Genomic DNA, 9,100 nt, shown 5'->3' with positions numbered 1-9,100 from the left:
ATCTGATTCCTCAACAAGAAAAACAAAATATCCCTAGTAAATATCCTTGTATGATTTATGGACATTTTTGCTCGGTTATTTTCTATGATTAATAGTAATCATCATTTATATATATATATAAAATATTACATCAAAATATTTTAAATTCTGTGATTTAATTTCTAGTCTGACAAATTGAAGACATTTTTCTATGCATTTACTCGTTGGCCGTCAGAACGAATCGCGTCACTGAACTTCATTTCATGAAAACAGATGCCAAACTCACGTCTGTGGCGTAGAGGATGTCGATGATCCTCTGCAATGTGGGGTCGCCCTCTCCTTCCTTCTCCTGGCAAATCAGCTCAATGTTCCGCAGCTTACCAAAATAAAAGTCTCTCTCCTTCTCCATGTCCTGAATGGTAGATTTCAGGGTCTCCACCTGGAGCAAAAGGGCCAAAACATTTTCTGAGTTTTACAGTGCTTAGCTTCAAATTAAGTTATATGCTCATTTGCATATTGGGTACATCATTCAACAATTATTTCCATAAAATAATTGTATTTTCGTAGTTGTCAGTTGCATCAAGGGAGAGATCACTAAAGCAAAAACTCCGAAGAGTAATTTGTCACTAAAATCCAAAAAGCTTGTCCATTTTAAAGGGGAATTCCCGTTTTCTCCCCACCTGGTCCCCATTTCCCTACGCATGTGTGTATAAAGACACACCTAACCGGCTGCCGACAGTCGTACTGAGAGAGAGAGAGAGAGAGAGAGAGAGAGAGAGAGAGAGAGAGAGAGAGAGAGAGAGAGAGAGAGAGAGAGAGAGAGAGAGAGAGAGAGAGAGAGCGCAGCATAGTGTTTTGCGACCATAACACATCCATGGTTTTGTGTTATCTGAAATATTTTCAATAAAACACAACAGCTATCTGACAGCAACAGGTCCCAACCCTGACCCCTCTCTCTAATGAATACAGGCGGCCATCCAATTATAACGACCTCATTCACATTGTCAAACACATATTGATATTGAACCATTACATTGAATATCTTCGGAGCGTATGATTTATTGAAGCCATCCTTACAACACACTACTTGAACGCCTTTTTCTAATCCCCACAACACTGTCTTCGGGCAAAAGGTTTGGACAATAAACTCCAATACAACAGTATGTGGAGTTAAGCTGGACAATAACTTCTGAATAGTTCTACTTTTTTAAATTGCATTGTGAGCGCCAGCCAATGGGGGGTGCATTGTGTCGGCAGGATCAAACTCTGCACATAGACGCTGCAAAACAGTTGTGGAGAGAAACCTCAGGCTCAGTTAGAATGCCATCACAGACACAGAGGGAGGAAACCAAAAATACATTCATCTGGCAAATTTCCTGCAGCACCCGAGGAATCCTCGGAAATGGAACGCAAAGGATTTAGACTACGCACAGATAAACTTACACAGACTGCACTGCTGCGTTCACAGCTGTAACGTTACCACTATCTTCTTACTCGCTCTCTCCACCACGCACTCACTAACAGGTGGGCTGCAGCTGACACTATGTGGGCAACATGCAGGGTGTGTATGTATGTATGTGTGTGTGTGTGTGTGTGTGTGTGTGTGTGTCTGCCACTGTATACAAACACCATGGGCACATTAGAGCAAAAGACACTGAGCAGACGCCTATCCCATGCGTCGGTTCTAGGGCAACATATCGATATTATATCAATATTGTGATATGAGACTAGAAAGCGTCTTAGATTTTAGATATCGAAATATGGCATGAGTGGTGTCTTTTCCTGGTTTTAAAAGCTGCATCACACTATAGATGTCATATTCTGAACTAACCAGACTGTTATAGCTGTTCTATTATGTTACTTTACCACAGTCATTATATCCACATTACTAATGGTTATTTATCAAAAATCTCATTGTGTAAATATTTTGTGAAAGCACCAATAGTCAAGACTATAATATTGTTATGTATCGACAGATATATTTGGTCAAACATTTTTTCCACATCGCCCAGCCCTAGTTTGTTTTTACTTTAGTTTCATGCTTAGGTGGTGGGCAAATACACTTTTGCCTAAGCCGTATAAACGGCAGAAAAACCCTGAACTTGACATGTCCTCTTTGAAGTCACCAAGAAAGCTAATTTTAAATCATTTCATTTTCAATAGTGATGATGTGCTAACCTCATTGATAAGCTCCACCCTTTCCTCGTCGCCTCCTCCCATCCCGGGCTTCCTCGCACTGACGTTAGCCAACTTGGGCGCTACCTTGGCAACAGGTGGCCTTTGAGGAGCTGAAGAGACAAAAACAGAGAAGATTATTAACTTAAAAAGTGTACCACTTACCAGCGCTTCCCCCATTACATTTCAAATGGTGTGACCCAAACCAGAGCTCGGACCTTGACTGAGGGCCTTCTTTGGGGTTTTGGTAAGAGCTGATGTGGCAGTGTTGGGTATGGGCATGGCATCCTGGCCCTGCCTCGCCTCCACCGGGTCGTACTCCTTCCCATCATAGTTGGCATCAAAGAACTTCTTAAACCACTGAACATACTCAAAGTTGTCCTGGAACTTCCCCTTCACCAGTTTGTCTACTGGAATGATCTGGAAGCAAAGAGAGAGAATAAGGACCAAGACGTTTAGACCGCTGCCTGCCTGGTAGCTTCAGTTTGATGTCAGTCTGCACCACTGCTGGTATGGTTATTACATTATCACTGTCACTACAGCTCAGGGGTTGTATTACTAAAACTGTGAGTAGGATCCTTAAGGATTAAAAGGTAGACATACGCCCAAAAGTGTGCATACTTGAATCAGTCTCTTATCCCACCCTGTACACTGCCATTTTTAACCATAAATACAAATAGTCAATGCAAAGCACCTTATGAATGCTGATTATTATGTTTATGAACCTGGCAGTGACTCCAAATCATGGCAGAAAAACAGCCAGTTGAGAAACAACCAGCTGGGGAATTGCTGAAAATCTAATTATAATTTTGGCCTGTTTTCGCAAAGTGTAGGGAAACCCCGACCACACAGGCATTAAGGCACTTAGGGACAGCATGGATATATACCGGACCTCCAGGTATATGATAAGATTAACCTGACTTCTATTATACAAGCGGCCGAAATTGGTTTCTTCAGGAGGGGGCTGGCGTCCCCCTTAGAGATAGGGTGAGAACCTCAGGCATCGTTAAAAGGAGCCAGTTGAGGTGGTTTAGGCATCTGAAGTTTGGGGTCCCCTGATCGAGCTGCTGCCCCTGCTACCCGACACCGGATAAGTGGACAAAGATGGATGGATATATCACATCCAAACAAGTCCTAGCAATAAAGATTATAATATTCACCGCAGTATTTTTACAACAATTTGTGATTGTTAACACCTTGCTAAAAGTACAATAACACAGCTGGATTTATCTTCATGATAACGTGGATGATATGGAGAGAAGAAACGTGTGTGAGGCATCAATACTTGAAAATATTATGAATAATTATTATTCCCCACATTTACTGTCTGCAGTCTGAGTTCAGTTCACCTTCTCACCATCTGCATTGACAGTTTTTATTGTCTCCGAAATGTGCGTACACATGGGTCAGAGTTTGCGTAGAGAACCACACATTTTTCTGTCAAGTTTGTTTTTTTATAAATCACAAGCTTTGCGTGAGAAGAGGCCACCTGTATACTAGGAAATGGGGAAGGGACTTAACATTTTTACTGACCTGCTTGAATAAAATCATGAACTAAAAATGTATGTTCTGTTAAGAACGCTTGGCCCATATGTCTCAGTAGTGGAACATACAATAAAGAGCAAGCAGGCCGGGATCAAAGCCACAGTGATTGTAACAGAGACAAAAAGAGATATCAGCAGTAAATCCAATTACTCAGCAAGTAAGGAAACTGACACCATTAGACAATTAACAAATCATGAACGGGGGCAAAGTTTACAATGGCGAACCAATGGCGGGGATTATAACCCTGGACAGCTCTAAATACCAATGAGATACTCTACATTTTCAAGTGTCTGTTGCACCAATCTAAGAATCAACACTGTCCACTCCTTTCAAACAGACCACAGATCTAGAGTTATGACTTCATGCTAATGGACGGCAGGAAGGAAGGAAGGAAGGAAGTTGAAACATGAATTAATGATGGTAGTCTTGTCAATAGCACTTCAAGCTGCTACATGTGATGTCTGAAAACAAATGCTGACTAAGCTGGATATGCACTGCCCATTATGATCTTTTCATTAAAAAAATGAAAGTCCAGTTATGAGTTTATATTAAATTTGCATCAATGACTGTTCTCTCGAGACAGTGTTTAGCTTAAGGATTTCTTATTTCATAATCATTTTATCTGGAATATGGACTATAGGGTTAGTTTTTTTGTGTTTTATCAATGTTTTAATGTAGGGCATTATATGGGTATTTAAAATATATGTTAAAAAGGATGGGAAACAGTTTTCATCTTATCCACCGAGCCAAAATGCTTATGTTATCAATACTTAGCTCTTTCTGGTTTCCTAACTGCGTTGCAAGGTATAGGTGCTTAGCTGAGAGCTTCATAAGATTTATTTGATTAGTACAATGCACGTTAATCCAAATTTCTGTAAATGCCAGTTACCCATGCATGCATGTCTTTATGGTGGGAGGAACAGGAGCACCCAGAGGAAACCCCCGCAAACACAGGGAGAACATGCAAACTCCCCACAGACAGGCCCTGCCCCGCCCAACTGGGGACCCAACTGTGCAGTGCCAACTCGCTGTGAGGTAGAAGTGCTAACCACTGAGCCACTGTGCTGCCTCTCACAGCTGTCGGAGTTTGCTTTGACTTCATACATTACCTTTCAACAGCTGTATTCAGTAAAGTGACAATCTTAAAGAAACCGATTGCTTATAAATCCCCAAAATAGTAGTGGCAGCACCGTTTGGCTTAGTTATCAGTGACGTTAGCATTGTGGCTAACACTGTTAGTTTATGAAAAAGCGTTTTGGCTGTGCTTTTGGATGTCATTGTTCTAACTTCACTCCACATGTTAGATTACGTTTCATTAGAGAGTTCTCTGTTGATTTGTGTTTGTTGCTGTGTGCTCGGGGTGGGAATAATGTAATAAGAGAGCTGCGTGGCTGAAATCCAATGCATCATGACGTAGGTCCCCCCTCAAGACCAGGCTGATGTTGGAAGTCCCTCTAGTGGAAAGAATGTGTAACAACAACCACATGCTTATAGTGGCATTGAAGATGCATAAGCCTGAGCAGTGGAGTACATATTAATAACAACAGCCATTTTTATGTGAGGGCTTTCATGCTGCCAGCCAAAAGTAATTTTAAAGAGATATCCATCCAGTCTTATGTTGATCTGGGATTTAGCTCCGGTGTAACAAGTTTTGTACAAGGGGCTGCGAGTTTTGAAATACATTGTAAATGTAAAAGTCCGGAGCAAGGTCATAAACAACAAAACATGCAATTTGTTCAGACCTTCTGCACGTAGAACACATCTTGTAATTTAAAGCGGATATGTACATGATGTGCACTGGGTGTGTGTTGTTACGTACTTTGTCGACTCCCATCTTTTTGAAGGAAACTTGCAGAAGCTTGAAGTTATGGATGTATTCATGCTCCAGCTTGGCACCAAATTTAACTTTCTTCAGAGGCACAGAGTTGGGAAAGAGCATGTCCATGAACTGGCAGTAGGCAGCACCTGTATGATTAAAATGATCCAAAATAAATAACAATAATGTCCAATATGGTCAAATTGTTACAAGGACTGAGTGTATGCTTGCATGTCTAAAATCAGGAGATGTCTAAAAACAAGAACATGTAGAATAAGAGAATAACAGAAAAGGATCAAAAATAGAGCTCACTTTACTTTCAAGTGAGAACAGAGAAAACATGTCTTTATTTCAAAAGCTGAAGGCACACTCTTAACCATCCCTTTAGTGCTTAAAAAATAAAATAAAATAAAACTTTCTTCTGTACTGTTGGCCAGTGAACAGCAGTGGAGGGTTGACTGCCTGGCTCAAGAACCCATCGTAAAACACACTCCAACCCAAAACTCCTTTACTACTCTGATAATCTGAACTAAATTCAGTTTAAATACAGTTCATTTAAAAGGCTGAATACTGAACCTCATAACAAACTGTCAAGTTCTGAAATTCTTGGTAAAATTGTTTGACCTTGTAACTTCTTCAATGTTCTTACTGCTTGTGTTAACACAACAATAGACAAATAATAACTTTTCTAGAGTGGGATCTAGGGCTGGGCAACATGGAGAAAATCAGATATCCCGATGTTCTTGTCCTAATACCTCAATGTTGATATTGTGGCAATATTACATGGTTGACGATGGTGCTTTAACAAAATATCTTCACAGTGAGATTTAAGATAACTAATCTTCAGTAATGTGGATATAATAAAGTGGTCAAAGGCAAAAATAATAGAACAGCTAGAACAGTCTGGTAAGTTCAGAAAATGACATCACTTTACTGTAATGCAGCCTTTAAAACCAGGAAAAGACAACACTTATGTCATATTACCATAACACGATTTCCAATATCTAAGACGAAATCTAGTCACATATCACAATAATCAATATAATATTGATGTATTGCCCAGCTCCAGTGGGATCAATAAAAAGTTGAGCAGGTACCACGCAATGGTAAAAAGGCTAATAAAGACTACGAACACCATAAGCTGAATTAATATCTATAGCAAATATACTGTATATTTATGACATTGCATGACCTTAATTTCACAAAATTTAATTCAAGACATTTTAAGACTATAAAAAGGTCTGTGGGAACCAAGGTTATGTGTAAAGGATGTGTTCCGGGATTTAGCCAACAGACAAAAGAAGACCGACATGAAGAGGTGTTTTGAACTTTGGTTCGAGTAAAATGGCAAACTTCGACAACCAAGGTTGTGAGACATTAGGCCTGCACGATTAATCGTTTTAAAATCGCAATCTTGATTCACCCCTGTTCACGATTTAATTTGTAAATAACTTCAATTTTTTTAATGACTTTCTCATTTAGTTTCACGAGCCAACTGCATCACAAAGCTACTGCTTTCTTCTGTGAGTTTTAACAGACTGGATCAAATAGTCCCAGCATTGCTCTGATATTCCTCTAGTGGTCAGAACGTGTAACAACTGCCACATGCTTATAGTGGCATTGACGATGCATAAGCCTGAGCAGTGGAGCACATATTAATAACAGGCTGCATTTGAGCATTCAATATTTTAATATTTAAAGAAAAAATAATTTGAATGATATTAGAGGGAGATTGACAGCTCTAATGCACAGGCTGGTGTCTGTGAAACTAAGTGAAAAAGGTCAGCTGTTCAAAGGGTTACTAGTGATAATAATAATAATAATAATAATAATAAAAACAACAACAACGCCTTTCTAGATACACAAGGACATCTTACATTCCCTTGTCCTGTGTCTGTTTCTGCATGGGTTTTTTCTCCCTCCATCCCATCTTTCCTCGTTGTTTTTATTTTTTGTATTATTTGGTGTTGATGTACTGTTTGTAATTGTTTGTACTTTGTAAAAGAAATAAACATTTGATCACTAAAAAAGAAATCTTACATGTTTAAGAGGGCATAAAAGAGGAAAATACAAAATAATTGAATACATTTAGCTTTATAGAAATACATTTAAGAAAAGAGACAACAAATGAAAAGTGCTAAGAAACCTCAGAAAAGCGGTAATAAAATAACTAAAATAAAATAAGTGTGTCGGGAGGGTTTCTATGGCGATGCAGTACTATGAAGACTTAAAGATTAAAAGCTTTCTTAAAAAAGCTAGGTCTTTAACTTTTCTTTTTTTAAACTACAGGATGTTTTCAGCAACGAGAGTGCTTCTTTAGAAAGTTAAGGTCATCAGAAATGTCTGGCTCAAATATTAAAGGGAACCTAATGCGCTTTTCCGTATTTTATGTAATATCTATAATGTAACAATAAAACAAAAAAAACAGCGCTTCATGTTGAACGTGGCCAAAACTTTGAATAATGAGGTAAACGGATTACATTTTTTTGTAGCACAGAGTCTGAGTACACACCCACCCCATAACTTCGATTATTTAGGACGTTACGTTTCATATCTTTGTATTGTTATACATTTTATTCATCATAACTTTAACATATTTTGATGTTCTGTTGTGACAATAAAACAATTTATCATATTATTTTAGTGAGAACTCATAAACAACTACAATTAAGTTATGTTAGGAAAATCTGTTTTGCTACTGTTTCTGGATTTTTTTAAAAATTTATATTTGCCGATTTATTGGAATTTCGGATTTTTAAATAACCAAATATTTGTATTGGTCTTAAAAATCCTTTGTCGTCGGGCTCTACTCTAATCCATTAGCTATAAAGAATCAGACCTAAGACATTTGACATGAGTACAATGGCGTACAATGTTGGCTTAACTTGAGTTACAATCTTAAACTTTCCACGCAAGATTAAAGTTTTCCTAGTTTATCTTTGACACAAGACAATGTGGCTCATGTGATGAAAACAGAAGCTTCGGTGTTTTTTCTCTCTCACATAGTCAACATATTAATCATCAGCTGCGACTGGCCTACTGTTCCACTACACCAGCACAATCACACAGTCATACAACATAGCACACATGCTTACCCTAATCCAGAAAGTGTTTCAAGGGGTCAGAAATGAATCAGTCCAGAAATGAAACATATGTGGTCCTCCCACTAATAGAAAATAAAGAGACAGTGCTTACCTGTACACAGCATTTCTATTTTGGTGAGGTTCATCTGTAGAGAGTCATTGATCCAGACCAACATGTCATGACGACTTAAGTTGTCACTGGTCACTGAAGTTGAATACACGTTTACAGCCATCGTCGGTCACCTGCTGACACAGAGCAGAGAACAAGTGTGAGAAAAATGTATTGGGAGGCATCTGTTGACACCCTTATAAAGATCATCCACAGTCCCTGCTGGGGCTCATGTTCAGGTTAGACTAGAACAGTTATTTCCTCAGCAACTGAAAATCAAATATAATAAGAAAATCCAATGTAATAATTATTTTGACCAAAGACCTTGATAATGAAATTGTAGGGTTGACTATTGGTGCTCTCACAAAATATTTACACAATGAGACTTTGGAT

The 9,100-nt window shown here is 38.7% G+C and overlaps 2 protein-coding genes across 5 annotated transcripts in view; both read right to left on the bottom strand.

The window, feature by feature from the left end:
• Positions 1 to 9,100, bottom strand: part of mapre1b (microtubule-associated protein, RP/EB family, member 1b) — a 13,158-nt gene that overhangs the window by 2,093 nt on the left and 1,965 nt on the right. For 2 of the 4 annotated variants that reach the window (XM_034876675.1, XM_034876677.1), the window contains exons 2-6: positions 8,711 to 8,841; positions 5,519 to 5,664; positions 2,373 to 2,574; positions 2,158 to 2,267; positions 266 to 418 (exon numbers count right to left, since the gene is read on the bottom strand). In XM_034876675.1, coding sequence (XP_034732566.1) covers positions 266 to 418; positions 2,158 to 2,267; positions 2,373 to 2,574; positions 5,519 to 5,664; positions 8,711 to 8,831 — 732 coding nt within the window. In that variant the 5' untranslated portion in view covers positions 8,832 to 8,841. Of the gene's footprint in view, positions 1 to 265; positions 419 to 2,157; positions 2,268 to 2,372; positions 2,575 to 5,518; positions 5,665 to 8,710; positions 8,845 to 9,100 lie in introns of all 4 variants that reach the window. The other 2 variants (XM_034876676.1, XM_034876678.1) reach the window with 1 other exon arrangement.
• Positions 3,340 to 9,100, bottom strand: part of LOC117947591 — a 33,540-nt gene continuing 27,779 nt past the window's right edge. The window contains exons 27-28 of the mRNA XM_034876662.1: positions 4,680 to 4,684; positions 3,340 to 3,350 (exon numbers count right to left, since the gene is read on the bottom strand). The gene's annotated coding sequence lies outside the window, so the exon portion shown is untranslated. The remainder of the gene's footprint in view (positions 3,351 to 4,679; positions 4,685 to 9,100) is intronic.

Source organism: Etheostoma cragini, chromosome 7 (assembly GCF_013103735.1).
Source record: "Etheostoma cragini isolate CJK2018 chromosome 7, CSU_Ecrag_1.0, whole genome shotgun sequence".
NCBI lineage: Eukaryota > Metazoa > Chordata > Actinopteri > Perciformes > Percidae > Etheostoma > Etheostoma cragini.
This window is presented reverse-complemented; position numbering and strand designations above follow the sequence as displayed.